Genomic DNA, 22140 nt, shown 5'->3' with positions numbered 1-22140 from the left:
CCCAGGAGTGAGACACAATGGGGGTTAGGTGATTTTGGCAGCCATATTGTTGGATTCCATGTACCCCATGGTTACTCTGCAAGGTCACATTACTGCCAAGGATTGTAGCCCCCTCTGGCTGACCAGATCCATCCTACTGTATGATGTTTGTTAGCCAACGGTGATACTGTATTGCAAGAAGACAGGACCCCTGTTCACACAGGTCTTATCACCCAGGACTGGTTTTGTGAACACAAGGGTGAGTTACTGTACATCTCATGACCATCACAGTCAGTATATCTCAGTATTTGTCTAGTCTGGAGAGCAGAGTGCATGATCACTATCTCCTCCATAATTGTTACCTGAAGTTGATGCTATTTTGCAGGAAGAAAACCTATAGAACCTCTGTTTATCCATTCTGAGATGATTGGGAGCTGTTTTGAATGCCAGTGTCTTCCCTACAGTGTGTTACGCTAGGTAATGTGTAATGATTCAGTGTTTCCATATTTTTGGCCACCATCTGTATGATTTACTAACTTGCTTACTCAGATCATTAAGAAATGAAATCAAAAGGAAATCTGTTGCAGATACATCATGTTTTGCATTCTGTAAATTAAGAATCTATGTATGTGAAGCAAGAGGTGGACTGCAATTCACTGGTAGGATATTGGAAAAATGCAATCCATTTTGTAAGCAAGGTACGTACACAATCCATCCCAGAGTATGTCTCAAGTGTGTGGTACCCACACCAAATTGGAGTAACAAGGGATATTGAAAGTATGCAGAGAAGGACAGCTTGAATGGTCACAAGTTTGTTTAACTTAGAGGAGAGCACCACAGAAATCCTGGAAAAATTGAACTGGCAAATGCTTGAAGATATATGCCAATCATCCCTGACGTTTCATCCAAAGCTACATTGGACATCTTTGGAGGTGCTCCTGGTTGTGCTCAGTCTGTCCAACTGAAGAGTCGGACATCGAAGAATGGCCTAAATACCATGGAAAGTGGGCTTGGTCTGGATTTCACTTGATAGCATAGATAAACCTTGTCAAGGATAAAATATAACTATTGACCATAGTACATCAAAGATAAACACTTCCGATTGATTCTGTAGTACTACTCAGTATATCACTGAGTTTCATAGCTTCTTCTTTTCTGTTAAAATTATCCCCATGTTAATAAATTTCAATGGCTTCTCTATATAGCCATGGATAATAGTTCATCACAGTACATAAAACTTCAGTTTCTGAAAATTTCACTATGTGATCACCTGACTGAAGAGCATGTTCTGCCATGGCTGACTTCTCTGTCTGCCCTAGGCGGCAAAGACTTTTATCTTCCTTCAACCGTGTATTCACACTTCTCTTTGTACACTACTGGCCATTAAAATTGCTACAACACGAAGATGACGTGCTACAGATGCAAAATTTAATAGACAGCAAGAAGATGCTGTGATATGCAAATGATTAGCTTTTCAGAGCATTCACACAAGTTTGGTGCTGGTGGAGACAACTACAACGTGCTGACATGAGGAAGGTTTCCAACCAATTTCTCATACACAAACAGCAGTTGACCAGTGTTGCATGGTGAAACGTTGTTGTGATGCCTCGTGTAAGGAGGAGAAATGTGTACCATCATGTTTCCAACTTTGATAAAGGTCGGCTTGTGGCCTATCGCGATTGCAGTTCATCGTATAGTGACATTGCTGCTCACGTTGGTCGAGATCCAATGACTGTTAGCAGAATATGGAATCGGTGGGTTCAGGAGGGTAATACGGAACGCTGTGCTGGATCTCAAGGTCCTCATATCACTAGCAGTTGAGATGACAGGCATCTTATCCACATGGCTGTAACGGATCGTGCAGCCACGTCTCAATCCCTGAGTCAACAGACGGGGACGTTTGCAAGACAACAACCATCTGAACGAACAGTTCAATGACATTTGCAGCATCATAGACTATCAGCTTGGAGACCATGGCTGTGGTTACCCTTGACGCTGCATCACAGACATGAGTGCCTGCGATGGTGTACTCAACGACAAACCTGAGTGCACGAATGGCAAAACGTCATTTTTTTTTTTTTCCCCAGGTTAATCCAGGTTCTGTTTACATCATCATGATGGTTGCATCCATGTTTAGCGACATCGTGGTGAACGCACATCGCAAGCGTGTATTTGTCATCGCCGTACTGGAGTATCACCTGGCTTGATGGTGGGGTGCCATTGGTTAGACATCTCGGTCACCTCTTGTTCGCACTGACGGAACTTTGAACAGTGGACATTACATTTCAGATGTGTTCCAACCCGTGGCTCTACCCTTCATTCGATCCCAGCAAAACCCTACATTTCAGCAATATAATGCACGACCACATATTGCAGGTCCTGTACGAGCCTTTCTGGATACAGGAAATGTTCAGCTGCTGCCCTGGCCAGCACATTCTCCAGATCTCTCACCGATTGAAAATGTCTGGTCAATGGTGGCCGAGCAACTGGCTCGTCACAATATGCCAGTCACTACTCTTGATGAACTGTGGTATTGTGTTGAAGCTGCATGGGCAGCTCTACCTGTACACACCATCCAAACTCTGTTCAATGCCCAGGCATATCGAGGCCATTATTCTGGCCAGAGGTGGTTGTTCTGGGTACTAATTTCTCAGGATCTACGCACCCAAATTGCGTGAAAATGTAATCACATGTCAGTTCTAGTATAATATATTTGTCCAATGAATTCCCGTTTATCATCTGCATTTCTTCTTGGTGTAGCAATTTTAATGGCCAGTAGTGTAGTTCCAGTGTAGATCCTACCACATGTACGTGGAATTCGGTATATGCCACTTGCAGACAGAGGGGGGGGGGGGGGGGGCATTTATCCTTCCTGGAATGAAGTGCTTGGCCTATTTTCTTAGTTTGTCTGAAAATCGGTCAAACGTTATGTTTCCTTAAAATCTTACTGATTTGATCTGTCACTTTTTTGGTGAAGGGTAGAAAAACTGTGTTCTTCCGTCACTGTGTCCTATCATCCTTAGGCCTCCTGTTATTTGGTCACAAAACTCTATTTCCTTACTAGAGTAACCATTCTTCTCAAAAACGTGTTTTAGATGTTTTAACTCGGCATCCAGATATTCTAGTGCACAAATCCATTTAGCTCTGTCCTCTAGACTTTTAATTTCACCTCTTCTTTTGTGGATGATGATTGGAATCCTTATGCTAGTATCTGTTGGTATGTGTAACCTTCCAAAAGACTGTTGCTATCAGTCTGTTTCATAACAAAGACATCCCAGAGGGGTATTGAATTGTCTTTCTCCATTTTTGGTAAACTGGAGTTTAGGATTTATACTATTTAAATAACAAATAAGCTTTAGAGGAATTCTTTTGTTATTTAAATAGTATAAATCCTAAAATCCAATTTACCATGGAAATGGAGAAGGACAATACAATATCCTTCTTGGATGACTTTGTTATGAGACAGACTGATGGCAGCTTGAAACATAAAGTCTTTCGGAAGGTTACACATACCAACAGGCACTTGTATAAGCATTCCAATCATCATCCACAACAGAAAAGAGGTGTAATGAAAAGTCTAGAGGACAGAGCTAAAAGGATTTGTGCCCAGAATATCTGGACGCTGAGTTAAAAAATCTAAAACAGGCTTTTGAGAAGAAGGGGTAGTCTAGTAAGGGAATAAATAGAGATTTGTAACCGAATAACAGGAGGCGTAAGGATGATAGGACACAACGATGGAAGAACATGGTTTCTCTACCCTTCATCAAAAAAGTAACAGATCGCATCGGTAAGATTTTAAGGAAACATAACGTTCGACTGATTTTCAGACCAACTAAGAAAATAGACCAAGCACTTTGTTACGTTAAGGACAAATGTCCCCCTCTGTCTTCAAGTGGTGTATACAAGATTCCGTGTACATGTGGTAGGGTATACATTGGAACTACAAAGAGAAGTGTGAATATATGGTTGAAGGAACATAAGTCTTTGCCGACTAGGGCAAACAGACAAGTCAGCCGTGGCAGAACATGCTCTTCAGTCGGTTGATCACATAGTGAAATTTTCGGAAACTGAAGTTTTATGTACTATGATGAACTATTATCCATGGCTATATAGAGAAGCCATTGAAATTTCTAAAAATGGGGATAATTTTAACAGAAAAGAAGCAGCTATGAAACTCAGCGATATATGCACAGCGGCGCTGCAGAATTGAAGAGAAGTTTTTATCTTCGACGTACTGTGATCGATAGTTATATTTCATCCTTGATAAGGTTTATCTCTGCTATAACGTGAAATCCAGACCACACCCAATTTTCATGGTATTTAGGCTGTTCTCTGACATCAGACTCATCAGTCGGCAAGACTCAACACAACCAGGAGCACCCCCGAAGATGTCCAATGTAGCTTTGGATGAAACGTCAGGAACAGAAGAGTTCTATGGACCACGGCCATACAACCTGGAAGAATTCTCGGCAGCTGAAACATCCGGTCATGAAAGCCTTCACTGTATGAACCGATATGTATCACACCTGTACAGATGGCAAAGCCAAGATTAGACTAATTATAGTGTGCGTATATGCATTTAAGCTATCTTTCTTCCTCCATTCGACATGCAAATAAAGAGTTGACATTGACATAGCTGTTGAACTATTCAAACAAATTGGCTAAATCACAGAAGGCTGACACTGCAGAACCTGGTACAGTTTATTCTGAAATAACTGTTTTATTCATTAGTAAATTCCTCATTCAAGAATGTGTAGGCTATGGACTCCATCATTTTTCGAATGTTATCTGGTGTTTACATTAATAATTTGGAGGTGAAAATAAAATAAAAAAATAAAAATCCCAACAGCTTATGGATAACACTATAAAAATTGCATGCTCTATGTATAGAAATAAAAGTGACGTAAATAAAACAGGTGAAGTGAATCCCACTGTTTCAGTTTTAGGGGAAGACAGAACCTCTACTTAATTGCCAGAGGTATCAGTATAGCATTCTGTGTCATTCTTGTTTTTTTTCTGGCCTGTACAGAACACCTAGACCCAACATTGACACTGTACTCGCAGTCAAGTGAATGGGTAGTGACTGATTGCTGTACATTTCTTAATTTTAATTACTTCTAGGTTACTTCATATGTAGATGCTGCGTGTGTTAGGAGAAAGATACTTACTTCATCGGGAGGTGGGGAGGGGAGGGGGTGGGAACACTGCTTTTCTCTTATCCTAATCAACTGTGTATGCATTTTTACCTAATACTTCAAACAAAGCATTTATGTAATTTTACACATGCTACTATCAGCTGCCTGGATACTGGCAAAGTTGTGATTTGCTTATATTAAACATTAGTGTTTTTGGGATCTACATCTCTTGAGTTCAAATACTCTTAGTTGACTTGTTCTCATGCTTAAAGTTTACTTCAGACTGAATGCTGTAATGAATGATCAAACATGCAGTGTATGAAAATGTATTTTGTTGTTAGAGGAATGGAGAGGAGCTTCAGCAAGTTATCCACTCCTATTTTTAGATGAAATATGAACAATTCAAAAATTTTCCATAATGTGTCCAATGCCTAAAAGATGTTACTTTTTTAATGGTGACATTGACATTCCATTTAGCAACTACAATGCTAAATTTCAAACTTTCTAGAAAATATAGGATATAGTTGTTAATACACTTTACTGTAAGCAGCATATTTTCTCTCACTGAAACACTCTAAGAGCAGAGGAGTGAAGAATTGTCTCAAGTAAAAAGAAAGTGTTGATGATTGTTATTAATACTGTTGCATAGAAAGGCTGTATGAAATTAGGAAAGGCCCTAGCAGATCTCATGTGCTCGGGTTTGGTTTGTTTTAACAGTTACTGTATAACATATTCATGATAACTCTTTATGATATGAAATGTCAGTAGGTTTACAAGTATTATATTTTTGTGGTGAAAAATAGTTAATAACAGAACTGAGTATTTACTTTTTGTCTTGATTTATAATAAAATTATGGAAATGTATCCCTATTAAAAATATACTCTCTGTACAGAAATTTGCCTATGGTTTCAGCAGAATAGTTTAGATGAGATTGTCTGCAAGCACCTTCAACTCACAAGGAAGGTGATCAAATATATTTATGGTTGTGTATTTGGCTCTTTTAGTCAAGCAGTGTGGAGAAGGAATTACTCAGTTTTCATGAAGAGAGATATAGATAACTCAGTACATTTTCTATGTTGGGTGCAGGAAGAGAGGTGAGGCTTTACAGTCTACAAAGTTTACATAATTTGCTTCACTTCCAACAAAGATTATTGTAAAGATGAACACAGAAACACATATGCAAATAGCAGACCACCTGCATTTGAAAGAAGCTGAACAATAATGTAGCCAATTTGACTTGTTGCTACCTCAGAGCTTTTGAAGATGAATTCAAAGGTATTCATAACAAAACCAAGATGACATGGGAGAACAAGAAGGATGAGAAGTGAGTTGAGGCCACTGAATCAGTAACATTGGTAAATTGTGATGAATCTCATTCAGAAGTTTAGATCACATAAAAAATATTGTCTAGGTCAGCCTCCTCTTTATTCTCCTCCACCCTCGCCCACCCGCCATTGTCCCATTCCATGCAATGGTAAATAAAATAAAATAAAAATCAAATTTTGGTATATTCAGTGATCTTGCCAAAACTTTTGATTGTATTGACCATGAAATTCTACTTTTTAAAATAAAAATATTTTGGTATTAATGACATCCCTCTTGCATAGTTACTGCTACCTTCATAAAACAAAGCTCATCATTACATAGACAGACACTGTCACAAGAATGAAACTAACCTCAGAAAGGGAATGCGGGGACTGTAATATGTGGAACCTTAAGAGGATTAGTTCTGGGTGGCAGGTGGACAAAGAAATCATAGGTTTGTGTGACCTACAGGAAAGAGTCACAAAATTAGTGAAAAAAGCTTGGAATGGCAGGCAAAGAAGAATCACCAATTCAGGAAGTAAATCTGCAACAAAAACAGTACAGGACTCAGCCAGCTAGCTCATAAAACAAACACCTTCCACAAAGAAGTAAACAATAAAACATAGACCAGAACATATTTATGAAAGCATAGAGAATGTTATGCAACTCACTAGACTGGAAGAGCCGAGAGTGCTTACTACAGTGTTAATACATCTAGTAAGGTATAAGCATCCAGAAGGGGAATACATTACTTTTTCTGTACCAGATTTTGTGGATAGAATCCACATCACAGTGAACAATCTGCAAACAGAAGTGGAAAAACTGGAAAAATTAGTGAATCATGTTTCTGTCAGGAGAAATTAATGATTCTCTTTTGATACTTTGTTCAAGCACTTTGTGATGATGCATGGTCATATAGCATTTGATTACTGGCGAGTAGGCCAAGACTGTCGAATATATACCTGTTACCTCTAATGGAGATCAAGACAAGACAGCTTAATGCCATGAGAAGTGTCAGCGTATTGCATGAGGCTAGAGGAGTGGCAGAGAAGCTGTAGTTAGATGTATTGTGCCTACAAGAACCATATATGAAGGCAGGAAAGGTCCCCAGTATGCAACTGCCCAGGTAGTCTCACAAGGGCAGCATCCTAGGGCAACAATAATAGTACTTAACAAGGCCATAACAGTGACAAAAATATCACAATACTGCTCAGAAAACACAATCTGTGTGGAAAAGTTAACCAGAAAGGAGAGTTTCCATGTATTTTCAATTTGGTGATGAGTTTGGCAAGTATTAAAGAATATTAGTCACCTACGACAAATTAAGCCTCTTGTGTACTCCACTGGTTCAAATGGAATGTCAGTATTGTGGTATAGCCACTTGACTGATGACCATGGCGGACAATTAGAAGAGGCCATTATGGAATTCAACCTCAGGTATTAAATGCATGTCACAAGCCGCTAACCTATGTAGGAAGGGTCGGAGCAACATCAGATATTGACGTCACTGTAGAAAACACGGCAGTGGTGCACCATGTGAAAGACTAGAAGGTTGCAAGTGGAATGACATTGAGTGATCACAATATCATACACTATACCATCACTGGAAGGGAAATCCAAGATGACTCAAAAAATGTGCGCATAAGGCTTGCGTTCATCTGTTGGTCGTTTTTGGAATAACCATGCTGGGAGGTAGCCCAACAGGTAACACAAAGAGTATGAATCGGCATGAAATTTATGTAATGTGGGATAATTACTACTTGCAGTACTGGAATTAAAGCATGGATTCTCATTGAAACTAAATTGGTGCCATGAACAGTATTCTTTGCATTGTATTTTTCTTATGCTACAATGTTCAAATACTGAAGTCACAAAAATGAATTTATTTATTTATTTAGATAGTTTACGCCCATATTGTAACACTAAAATCAAACTTAATACAACGGAGTCTACAATGATTAAGTTTAGGTCTTAGTAGTTAGCAATTTCTTCGTTTCCCAAAATTTCTTCATTCACTGTGATCTGGCTGCTCGTTCTCGTGCAGATATGATGGTTGGTTGTTTTTGGGGAAGGAGACCAGACAGCGAGGTCATTGGTCTCATCGGATTAGGGAAGGACAGGGAAGGAAGTCGGCCGTGCCCTTTGAAAGAAACCATCCCGGCATTTGCCTGGAGCGATTTAGGGAAATCACGGAAAACCTAAATCAGGATGGCCGGACGCGGGATTGAACCGTCGTCCTTCCGAATGAGAGTCCAGTGTCTAACCACTGCGCCACCTCGCTCGGTTATGCAGATATGACATACTTCTTCTGATCTGATGGTTTTAATGTCAGTCATGGGTATTTATTCTTCGGAAACAGATTCTCTTCTCTGTGTTGAGTTTGGTGTGTGGTGGTGATAAATTCATCCAGATCACTTGCTACTTCTTTAAACCAGATGTGTCCGCAGCTCGTGGTCGCGCGGTAGCATTCTCGCTTCCCACACCCAGGTTCCCGGGTTCGATTCCCGGCGGGGTCAGGTATTTTCTCTGCCTCGTGATGACTGGGTGTTGTGTGATGTCCTTAGGTTAGTTAGGTTTAAGTAGTTCTAAGTAGTTCTAAGTTCTAGGGGACTGATGACCATGGTCCCATAGTGTTCAGAGCCATTTGAACCAAACCAGATGTTTTTGGTTTTACTGTTCCAGAAATAGTCAAAAAGTTGCTTCAGGATTCTAGTATTTGGTAGGTGAGATATGTGGTCAAAAAATGCAATCATTCTTTTCTGCATTGTATCCATAATGGATTCAGTTTCTTTAACCACTACTGAATTGGGCAAAAGTCTCCACTGCCCATTAACTTGATGATTTTACTGATAATTGTTCAGAGTATTCATCTATGAACTAGCTGCAATTTGTCAGTTGTTGCTTGAGCATTTAGTTTGAATAGTGTTTCACTCGCGTATGTTGCTTCTGGTTTAACAACAGAGGAGAAATGTCGAAATTTAGCCTTCATTGAGAGAGATCATTTTTTGTAGGTTGGCCTTGTGGCTCTCTGCACTTGCTGTAGTTTTAATGTTCTACAATCTATTGATGCTCTTTCATTAACATTCCAGGTAATAATATCACCAAGATATTTAAACATTTTTACTACTTTAATTTTTTGATCATTATGGAGGATGTGTCAACTGGGAAGCTGGGCGTTATTTATGTTTCCTCAAACAAAGTTAGAAATCCAACCTTTGGCGCTAATCATTCTAGTTGTTCTATCTGAACCTTTGCTTCATCAATATTGTTTGCCAACAGCGCCAAATCATCTGAAAATGCAAAGCAGTTAAGTCAAATCTTTCTTCTAATCTTAACAGATGGTGGGCTTATCTTGTTCCATTCATGCGTAGTTTACTCCAGCACATAACTGAAAAATAATGGAGACAATCAATCACCTTGCCGAAGGCAAGTATGAATCTCAAAAGGTTCCGAGAATTCATTTCTGAACCTTATTCTAGCTTTGGTATTTCGAAGGGTGACTGCGAGAGGTTGAAAAGTTTCTGATGTAAACCAAATTCCTTAAGAATTGACAATAAAGATTCGTGATGGATACTATCATAGGCCTTTTTAAAATCAACAAAAGTGGTCACTAGCTTCTTGTTCCTGACCCTTTTATGTTTCATTATCCATTTGAGACTAATAATTTGATCGGGACAGCTTCGTCCTTGCTGAAAGCCTCCTTGATATTCGCTTAGTTCACCATCAAGCTGTTCATGAATTCTGAAATTCAGAACCTTTGAAAGGTTTTATAAGTAATATCCAGCAGCTATATACCCCTATAATTATTTGGATCTGATCTATCTCATTTTTTGTATAGTCGCTGGACTATTGCAACATTCCATTCGTCTGGTAATTTCTCAGTATTTCAAATATCAGTAAGATGTTCGTGTAAGTTCAGAATTATTTGCACATTTGCCTATTTCCAAAGTCCTGCCACTTGTTAGTTCTCACCTGCTGCTTTATAATTCCGAAGTGAGGTTAATAGCTGCTTTTACTTCATCTGGATGTGGGGGTATCTCTCTTTCTAAATGCGTTTTGTTTCTTGGATAGGGGTCAAATTCCAAATGCTATTCAGGTTCAGCACTATTTAGTAACTGTTTGAAAAATTTTGCCAATATCACTGAATTGTCATAATCGTCATGTGCTACCTTTGCATTTGCATCCTTCATCTTAAGAGTAGGTGAAGTGTATTTTGGCTGGTACTCTTTCAATGTCTGATAGTAATCTCTTGTGTTGTGGTGATTGAAAACACCCTCAATAGCTTTTAGCGAGTCCTTATGAAATTGCCTTTTGACCCTTCTAATTTCTTGGCAGTTGATCATCTAGCATTTACCAATTCCTCCCTGGAGCTTTCAGTTCTCTTTTGTTGGTCAGTTAACCAGGCCTTATGCCTGTGTTGAATCACTACATCGCATTCCTCATTCCACCAAGGGTTTCTTGCGTTTCTGTACAGGAGCTACATCTTCAGCCAAGACTTTTAATTGAGTGACAGTTGCTTCTAGATTGTCACTTAAAGATATTCTTAATCTCTTGTAATATATCTGATTATTAATAATATAACTAGTGTCATATGCTCTCTTTGTATCCAACTTTTGACGTGGTCTGAATCAACATCGATGCCATGCAGCACTTTAACATTATAGATTTCCGTATGGAATTTCTGATCCATGGCCACATGATCTATCTGGTACTCTCCTAGCTTGATGTTATGGAATTTCCATGTCATTAACTTATGTGGTCTTCTCTTAAACTTTGTTGTCTTCAAAACCAATCCATTTGTAGTGCAAAATTCAATTAACTGTTCACTGTTCTTGTTTGTAAGTTTATGTGCTGGCTATCACCCGACCACACCTCAAAATTGCTTCTCTTTTCCTTTCTTCATATTACAGTCTCCAAGCATAATTTTAATGAGAGTATGTGGTATGGTCCTTACTAGCTGATAAAGTTCATCCCAGAATTTTTCTGTTCCATCCTTGTCAGTTTTATTTTCAACATTAGTTGGAGCATGAATATTTATCAGTGTGTGTATTTTGTTTTCCACCTTAATTGTGAACAGTACCATTCTTGAGGAATTGGATGAAAAATTCTCAGTGGAGTCCAATATTCTATTATGTACCAAGAAACCCATACCGAATAGGGGAACATTTTCTATTACCCTTTATTCTGGTGGTCCCTTATAAAGTTGATATCCCCCTGATTCGATTGAGTCCTGGTCAGTATTGCGTAACTCTTGGACTGTGATAACTGTGTTCTGTTGATCTAAGACATCTGTTAAATGTTTCAATTTACCAACGTTCCTTAAGGAATTAATATTTACTGTTGCAAAATATGAAAATCTTCCTAGTTTGTTAAATTTTAGCACCATCTTATGTGGAATATGTTGCATATTTGTTTGTTCATTCAGTGCATCACTAGGCGCTCTGACTCGTCTTTGTCCTCTGTGATGCCCCACTGTATCCAAATGGTGTCTTTGCCTGGATAATCTCGTAATGACTGTCCAAACTGGTGGATTCTTTCAATAGAAGACTCCTCATATTTCGTTTGATTGTCTGATCAATGATCAAGTGTGTGACCAAGGTCAGGGCTTACAATTCCAGATGTGATCAGGAAAGGTGGTGGGTGAATTATGGATGGTAAAAAACGAGATTGATGGGATGTGTGTTTGGTCCACGAGAGCTATTTCATTTTGCTCAAGTCTGCCAGCAAGCTGGTGAGGACCCCCCCCCCCCCCCCTCCCCCATCTGTCACCTGGGACATGCCACATAGGGGTACACCTCTCCTCCTATTATGACACTGTAACAGGTTGGTGGACAAAAATGAATAATGTATATAGGATAATTTTTCTTACTCTGTCTGTGGAGATTTTTAGTGTGTCTGATTTTGCAGCAAACTTGGTGCTTGACAAAAAGTCAATTGCTTGATTATTACACATATATATTTAATAGAAGTCACTATTAGGTTGCACTGTTATCATAATTTACCTCTAATTTTCTGTGGTTGCCGGCCATGCAGTCCATCCACTAAATCTTGATGATTAGCACATATATATTTTAAAATGTCTTGCAGGATGGAAGAAACTACTGCCTTTTCTTATGATTGCAGGCAGAAGTCATGCTTATGAACGAATATTTTGGCATAATAAATAAAAATATTCTTGCAGTTATGATGATTTTTTAATATTTATATTTTCTTGCATTTTTATACACACATAGCATTTACTACACTCATTGTTGACACATGAGTAAAAATAAAGTACTTTTTATGTGAGATCTTAAACATAAGTACTCTCAAGTGGGAAGAAGAAGAAGAAGAAGAAGAAGAAGAAGAAGAAGAAGAAGAAGAAGGGGGGGGGGAGAATGAATATTCTCAAGACATTGCTCTTCTGTTACAAAGATAATTTTAAAAAGCCTATTTTTGCTGTCTTCTGTGGCAATGTACAAATTTATTACTAATGAGAAAAGGAAAACTTTCATACAAATTAATAATGAGGGAAAATAAAAAGGTACAATACTGAGAGCTAGTTGCTTAGGTATTACACAGGCCCAAATATAAGATCAAGTACGCTAATGGCGAAGAACTAAGAAGAATGTTTCAGTGTCCAGGAACTCCATGGCTGGGTGATAATGTAGATGTTAAAGTGCAAGAACTGACAGTGGCTAAACATAGAGCAATGGAGATGTCGATACCTATCAACAGTGACCTTTCTAAAGGATTACCTTTCAACTGGAGCGAGGTGCTGCAGAAATTAAGATGTGAAACAAGAAGAGCCAGAAAGCTATACCAGTGCAGCATGACTTCAGAAGAAAGAGTCCAAAGATTGCATTGATACAGGTATTTTAAACAAGGTTTTAAGGAAGAGTTGTGGAAAACAAAAATGGAACGATGGAAGCAATTCATGGAGGCTAACTCAGAAACGTTTCCCTGGGGTGTATATATAAAACAGTATGCGAGAAAATACGGTTACCAACAGTCTTATCCACTCTCGGAACAAATAATGGGATGGTAACAAAGTTGGGAATAGTCAGCTGCCCTGCTAATGGAAACACTACTTCCTGATGACAGAGAAGAAAAGACAAGACAAATGATCAGTGTAAGTTATGGGACATGTTATGGAAAGACTATACGAACAACAAACCTGTGTACCCCTTTGCATAAGAGGAAATTAGGCATATAATTTTAAGACTGAAAAAGAAGAAATCTCTAGGACTGAACAGGATCTCTGCCAAAGTAAAACAAGCCTCATATGACCAATTAGACAGTTACTTGTGTGATCTGTACAAGGAGTGTCTCTTGCAAGGAAGGATCCCTGCACCATGCTTAGTAAAGAGCAAGATAAAGATCCAATGATACACAAGTCCTACAGACCAATTTGTCTTTTGAATGTCCTCAGCAAGATATTTATAAAACTATTATGCAAAAGATTACAAGATCACAGACCGCTAGAAGGGATGAGCCCCCACCAGTATGGATTTAGAAGAGGCAAGTCAATTGAAAACATAATTAACAAGGTGATTTTGCTAGTGACAGATACTCATTCTATGTAAGCTCCAGCGATGATGATTGATATTGCTGGTGCTTTCAATAACCTTTGGTGGCCACCTTTATTTGGTTCCCTTAGGGATTTTGAGTGTTCAGAAGTGCTGTATAATTGCCTGAGAGATTACTGACAAGGGAGACATGCTTTTTTAACATGCTTTGGAAAGAGAAGAAGGCTGTCAGCAGGGATTAGTGTGTGGTCCAGATTTCTGGAATGTAGCACTGTAGCCCATACTACAGAAGTTACATGACGGCAGTAACATAAGCAGTTTGGTGGCATTTGCAGATGACTTACTGTTCATTGCAAGTGATGACTCCAGAAGAATATGGAAGACAAATGTAATGCGGCCCTCCACAAACTTGAGGGCTGGTGTCGAAGTGTTAAATTATCACCAGCACCCCCCCCCCCCAAAAAAAAAAAAACAATGTACCTCCTGCTGAAAGGGAACATAATAAGGAACCCTAAAATAAAATTAAATGATATAACACTTAGAACTAGTGCAGTAATAAGATATCTAGGGGTATTTCTTGACAAACATTGTAACTTTGCACATCATGTAGAGGAAGCAAGCAGGAAAGGTACCAACGTAATGAATAAAGTTGCAACCATTGCAAATAGGAAATTTTGACTTCCCTTGAAGACAATTACAGTACACCCCCAATCTATATTAGCATAAGTTGTAAGATATGGTGTGAGTGTCTGAGCTCATAGACTGCAGCTAGTGAAGCCAGTCTCAATAATGAAAAGAGTTTACTGAGGCATGCTACTAAGATTAATGGGGGCCTCCGGTACTCGCCCGAATGATGCTTTGTTAGTAGTCCCAGGAATATGCCCACTGGACTTGGAAATTAGGAAAAGGGGAATCTTTTACTGGTTAAAGAAGGGCAATCAAATGGAAGTATGAAGGGTGTTTGGAACTGAAGCCAGTTCGAAAAAGGCAATAAAAGATTGCATATTACACCTGTGGCAAAATGTACGTGACATTTCAGGCACTGGCGGGAGAACATCTGAATTTCTCCCTAACATCAGGGAGAGATTAAAGATGATATTTCTTAACCCATCAAGTGAATTGATAAATTACCTGACTGGCCATGGCCCTTATGCTATGTATCCTTACAAAATCGGAAGACAGATGAATGTCAGCTGTGCCTGTGGCAGTGTAGGCACACCAGAATGCACATTGTGGTACTGTGCAGTCTATGGAGATGTAGTGGGTAATGGATGTCAGGTATTAAGCATGTTGGAATAAAAGCACACTAAGGAGTTGAGTAGATGTGGTGCATCTTTAATGATATTACAGCTGCAGTATCCAGGAAGGCCAAGGAGGACTTCATGAGGCATTCAGCCATAAGTCGTCATGCTTCTGTCCAGGCTAGAGAAAATACTCTGCAGATGGAGAGATGACAACTGAGGTTGGTGACCTCAGAGTGAAAGACTGTCCCAAGAATCTATATTGTGTTGGTGCAAGCGATCATCAAAGTGTGCCTTTAAGAAGTAATTGTGGTGGATGGAATAACTCACAGTGGTGGAAATGCTGCTGATGTGTTCCCTGGTGCCCAAGTAATGCAGCAGACCTTGGCTGTTGACCAGGGTACCATGAGGGTGGATCTAGTAGCAGAAACAATGACTTAAAAGTTAAATGCACCAAAATAAATGAAGAAACAAAGAACAAATTCTAGTGTTTGTAGTCGATTAGCAGTGGGGTAGTAGGTTAAGGGTTTTAATGTAGGTTTTGTACTAGAAGAAGAAGAAGAAGAAGAAGAAGAAGTTGTTGTTGTTTTTTCTTTTTAATCTTTTTTTTTTAAAGGTATAAGAAATAAATAAATAACTTAAAACTATTCAAGGAAATGTGATTCGTATGGCCTATTTTAGCTTTTTAGATAATAGGCTATAATTATAAAGAATAAATAAATACAAAAATATACTATAGCCCCTGTTTATCACTTGATTAATTTCAGTGTGCATGGGGCATATGCACTGTCATTTTTTCCCATGTTCCATTGAGCAAAAAGAAAGACAAATATGATGAACAGTCGAAAGTATCCTCTGTCATGCAGTTACCAATAATTTGAAGAGTATAGACGTAGATGTAGAGGCATTACAGGCCCCTTAGGATTCTCCTATTTTGTGGTAATGCACTAGATGGAAGGAAGCAACCAACCTATATGATGGAAAGGTTCCCATACCCAATCTCATTTACTGACATTTAACAATTTGTACAGTATATTCAGGGAAAATGCATATTATGCCCACTAAATATTGGAAGGACTGACAGATGTTGATCACTTGCTGCCACATAATTGAAGTGCTGAGTTCTCTAGTAATTTTCTAGTGCACCAGTGAAAGTACATTAACTTTCTGGGCCACCACAGGTATTGAGTGATTCCATGTTGCTGTACAGGCATTACTTGGGGGTGCTTTACAGAAACCAAATGGAACATTTATTAGAAGGTTATTCTCAGAAAGGTCGTTGAATATTCTGTTGTAAACCCACTTCTCAAAAATATGTTGAAAATGCAGGGAAGGGAGAGCGTCAGTAATTCATTTTTGTGAGTGGAAGCAATTTTTTACAGTCCAATCAATATGTAATTTTATGTCAGTCATGTACAAATAAAAATAGGTCACACTATTTCTGAACACACAGTGGCCCCATTTTTTCCCAGTGTGTCTTGGTTGAGAAATGGCACAGTATATTTCTCTGCCTCCACAGTGGGGCTCCAGGACACTAAACTCATCTTTGAATTTTCGTTTGTTCATATAGCCGGACCTGCAGCAATGGGCAGTGAAAGTTGGTTAATAAATATACCTATGAACAGTATCCATTTAGCCCTCTAAATCAGGCCTGTTCACTACTCTGCTCATGCAAGCTGGCCTGTGCTCATGCCACAGCAGTGAGAAACTGGCCAACTCATAGTGACTACTGGCAGGGGAAGAGGAGGGGGGGGGGGGGGGCGGCAGAGAGAGAGAGAGAGAGAGAGAGAGAGAGAGAGAGAGAGAGAGAGAGAGAAATTGGAACTATGTAGCTCTGTATGACAAACTGTAGTCAATAATGCTATTCTATGGTCTTTGTTAGGTCTACTGACGTGAATCACATTACGATGGTGAATTAATGCCTTCTACAACAAATTTATTTTTGTGTATTATTACATTAAAGACAAATAACAGTGAAATGAAACTTACATTTCTTTCACCTGATGAAGAAATGAACATGTGACCAGATAAATTGAAGACATGACATTTCTTATGACTGATGCAGATTTATGATGAATGACATTTTCAGACAAGTTTCAATTGCCATCAATTTGTACTTCTTGACTACATTATTCACATCTTAAATGTAAAAACACTGGATGTCAATGGATACTAATTATTTTGCTTTTCGCTGAAGCATCAATTTCTTGTTCTACTGTCAGAGCACTGCATATGTGAAGGTGAGCTTTTAAGCTGAAGTCTTCATTGTGGAAAAAAGTTGCTCATGCAAATATGTAGGTCCAGACATTGACCTAGTCATAGCTGAAAACTTGTACAGTCAGGGATGGAAATTTATGTTTAGGAAGATTTTGACATGTATCTCAAGACTTATTGTATTGTGAAACTTATCATCAACTGCCTGTTACACTGTAGGTCTATAAGTTCTAACTATAGCTAAATAGACATGTTGTAAAGTCATGTTTGTCTCTCTTACTTTCACTTTGAAGTTTGTAACATGGCCATCATGCTGTGTTTCATTGATTTAAAATGTGCTACTCTCCACTTTAAGCACTGAGTTGTAACTATATATGCTTGCATCTATTGCTGTGGTGAACATAAAACATTGCTCTGAAGAAAGCACACACTTAACTCTTTTCTTATGCTATATAACACCATTTTACCAAAAGCACTCATTTCCCAGGTTGCAAGAGAGCACTCGTTCTTGCCTAGGTACCCTCTGTACAGGCCTGCCCTAAATAGACCTCTTCATGTGTCTACGAATCAAAATTTATCATAGGTCTCATATTTTAATACACATATTAGTGTGTGCAAGTTTAAGTAACTCTAAAGGAGCTACACACTGTTATAGATTATGATTTGCATAAATGGTATCTGTGTGTTGGATCAAAAACATGAACCAATGAAATGTATGATACAAACACTCCCTCATTATTGACATAAACGTCAATGGCCACAGGTCTAATGGTTTTTTTTATTGAATCATATAATTGGCAAGATTTGTGTTCATCTAGGAGTCTAAGAAGACAAATAACAAACAAGAGGAAATTGTGGACCAAGAAATGAAGGAGGAACTGAGTGAAGAAAACAATAGTGCAAGGAAGAGATCACTCAGTCCCAACAAGAGAGGCGAAAACTCTGGCTCTGGACATAAAAGAAAATTTGGCAGTAACCAGTCCTCTCCATCTGAGGAGGAACCACGAGATAGCAGTACACCCAAGAAGGTAGGTAATTAGTTCTGGTCTCTCTCTTTCATTCGTGTGTGCGTACAAGATTGTACACGCGCGCATGCGCACGTGCCGCCCCCCCCCCCACACACACAGTACTTTTTAAGCTGCACCCTCTACATGAGAATTTATTGGAGACATATTTTTATTATAACCTTTATTTTTTAAAACCAAAGACGTATGGGGAAAGTGCTACAACAAGCAAAACAACTGAGACTGCTCTTTTTTTCTTATTTTATTGTGTAGTGCTTGTGCTGAACACACACAGTATCTGCAGCAATATGATTATTGCAATCTCCTTTAGGTATCATTGTTTTGAACTGTATGTCATTGAAGTTACCTATGAGTAAATTTGGTATTCTTCTTTTTTATTAGGAAACCTAATTGTACATGACGTGTGATGAGCACTGTTATAGTCACACGATAGCTCAAATGTGTTTTCTATATGGATAATAGATGACAATTTCATATGGTATAATTCTTTGTGGCAACTCATCAAGCCAAACTCAAGTTTTATCAGAATCCAGAATGTAGGAGAAAACCAGGTCCAACTTTCACTTAAACTGTTCATTATTTTCACAGTTACAAACTTCAATAATGATCAAAAATGAAGAAATTAAAGAACAGTCTATGGAAACTCATGTCTTCTCCACGAAGAGTGTTTCTACATGCACACACAGAAACTACTGTACTATATTTGTCTTTTCTGGTGCATCACTTGTCTTGTTGATAGGAAGACCTTTAACCCCACTCCCTGATCCCACATTTTGACTTCTTGACAGTCATCCAACTTGGATAATGCATAACCACTTGATCAGGTTTGCATAAATCCAGCACATGTTAATGTTGTCCCTGGACCCTCGTGGTTATCATCTTCTCGGCACACATCAGCATTCAGAACTCTGCAGGGAACAAGTTTCTTGGCCTTCAGCTTTAATTTTGGTCCAATTTGTTTTCATTTTATTGTCACAAGATCACTTAGTACTTTTGAAGGCCTTCTTCGCAAATCAATTGAAGGTAGCATTCTTGTGTGCATGCATGTGTGCGCGCGCTTGCACGCGTGTGTCCTACTGATACATAATGTAAACAATGGAACCTTCAAATAGGAATATCAACAATGTAGGAAAATACAGATTGCTGCTTCTGTAAAGACGACGCATTATGTTGCAGACAGGCACAATTAAGGACACTTACATAAAGCTATCAGCCACAGCCTTCATCAGTAAACACACACACACACACACACACACACACACACACACACACACACACACACACACACACACACCCCTTGCTAGCTTGTGTGTATCTCTCTTTTACTGATGAAGGCTGTGGCTGAAAGCTTTATGTAAGTGTCCTTAATTGTGCCTGTCTGCAACTTAAAGTGTCTTCTTTATGGAAGCAGCAGTCAGTCTTTTCCTACATTGTTGATATGTAATTTAGCATCTTCCCTCTGTTCGTTGCATCTTTCTTCAAATGAATTAATAATTTCTTCTGCTAATAATTTTGTAACACAAAGATCAGTCTGTTTGTGCATCTTAACTTCTGTCAGAAGTTGGAATGGTGTTTTTCAACACTTCTGTGGTATGTTGATCTAAGGGCATATTGAACTGACATATCATTTTCCACCATTTGGTAGGGTTATCAGTAGTAAGCTTAGCAATGATGGTAGACAAAGTAAAACTGATTTTCTGAATCTGTCAGTTGGCTTTAGGGGTTCTTTCTTTCAGAAGCAAAGACTGTCCCTCTATCACTAATTTCTTGGGCTGGCTTTCTGAAATTAGTTTTGTGAATTTCAGCTTGCTAATTGTGTCTACTGATTTTGTGGTCTTCACAGCATACAGCCAGCTAAACTTAGCAAATGCATCAACAATACTTAGAATGTAGTAGTAACCCTTGAGAGTTGATTTAACTGTTCCACTATGATCAACAATAATATATAGTGCTTCACTCTCTTTGAATAAGGATGAAGAAAACTTTCTTTCCTGACTTCTTATTCACAATTAAATGTTTTACACAACTAAAGATCACTCTTCTCACATTGCTGGTAAAATCTGATATATAATAAGCCTGTTTTACTTCCTGTTTAGTTCACTTCTCCTTTCTTGTGTACAAGCTTGATGATTTCACATTGTATAATGTGCGGAACAGCTAACATCTCTCTTCCATCACTGAACTTGAAAAGAATTCCATCTCTCACTCAAAAGTTTGTGTTAGGTCATTCTTTGAGAATGTTCTTGATTGATGGCCAACCATCTTCCTTCTCTTCAGCTTTTCTGATTCTAGCTATTAATCTGTATGCAAAACCAAACAATATATGTACACAGCAGCTGAATGTTTCATCCTATAATGAGATTAGCACGAAATGCTGTAGCAATACTCCTGTGAAACTAAAACCCAGCTTGCTACTCTACATGATATATCTTTTTTGTCCATGGTCTTTTGGAATATGATACAGCTGGTTAAAATTTCTAAAATGTATTCCTAGTAAATACACTTGCAGTTTCTTTAAGGTGTTGACAATAGCCACGATTCAAGCTCAAAACTACTGTCATTTTCCTCTTGAAATGTTGCCTTTTTTACTCATGTAGGAGGCTGGAGGGCACTTATCATTTGGTTTGGAGATTTTTGTAATAACACAATTCCAAAGTCTTCTTTACTTGGATCTGTTTGTATCTTAGTTCCATATTTGTGTTCTAGGCTTTGAAAACTGTATCCATTGAGTGTCTTCAATATCCCACTCTGTTCTTTTTCTGATTGCTCCTCAGTAAATCACTCATGGGTTTGGATATTGTAGAGTAATTTGAGATAAACTTTCTAAACTATCATGTTAGTCCCAGGAAACTTTTTACTGTCGGAAAAAATTTCTGTTCTGCAAATTTCCAACAGCCTTCGTCTTCTCAGGAGGAGACTGCATTTGTCCATACTGTATATCACATCTGAGAAACTCAACAGTTCTCTCCGTGAACTGGCATTTTAAAAAATTAATTTACAAGCTATTTCTACTGCAGTTCTTAATCTTACTCAAAGCTGATGAAGTGTCTCATCCTCAATCTTTGCTGGTATTATAACATCATCCACATTGAGAAATACTATGTTCTCTCAAATGAATGCCAAAAACAGTGTCTATAAAGTGCTGGAAAACTGCAGGTGAATTTTATAATTGAAGTGGAAGTTTCTTGAACTGGAACTGCCCTGCTGTGTCACAGACAAAATATACCTTTTTTGGCTTTGCTCTTAAACATAAAAATGGAAAAAAAAATCCGTTATTGAGGTCTAGTGTGTGAAAACCACAGGTCTCTCTTATCTATAGATTCCTGTCTAAGGAGCAATGGGTAGTGATCTGTTTCTGTAACTTATACAGGGCAATCATCACTATTTTTCATCTTTACAACTACAACTGTGCTAGCGTATTCAGATGAAATTGATCCTAACATTTAACATAATGAAAAGGACAGTTGTCACTCACCTTATAGTGCAGATGCAGAGTCATAGATAGGCACAACAAAAGACTTTCAGGAAGTGAGCTTTTGGCCAGCAATGCCTTTGTTGAAAATAGACAGAAAACACACACACACACACACACACACACACACACACACACACACACACACACACAAAATGCAGCTCAAACAACAGTCTTTATAGTGCCTCTAGAAAATATCTGTCCCAATTATCACATCATCAATCACAACAGTAGCTGTAAAATAAACTTGTGGAAGACAG

At 38.5% G+C, this 22140-nt stretch overlaps 1 protein-coding gene across 4 annotated transcripts in view; it reads left to right on the top strand.

Moving 5' to 3' along the window:
* Positions 1-22140, top strand: part of LOC126251488 (DNA ligase 3) — a 605411-nt gene that overhangs the window by 448958 nt on the left and 134313 nt on the right. For all 4 annotated transcript variants that reach the window (XM_049951944.1, XM_049951947.1, XM_049951945.1 and 1 more), the window contains one exon: positions 18202-18411. In XM_049951944.1, the coding sequence (XP_049807901.1) occupies positions 18202-18411 (210 nt within the window). The remainder of the gene's footprint in view (positions 1-18201; positions 18412-22140) is intronic.

This window comes from Schistocerca nitens, chromosome 4 (genome assembly GCF_023898315.1).
Source record: "Schistocerca nitens isolate TAMUIC-IGC-003100 chromosome 4, iqSchNite1.1, whole genome shotgun sequence".
Classification (NCBI taxonomy): Eukaryota; Metazoa; Arthropoda; class Insecta; order Orthoptera; family Acrididae; genus Schistocerca; species Schistocerca nitens.
Note: the sequence above shows the minus strand (reverse complement) of the source record. Positions and strands in the feature narration are given on the sequence as shown.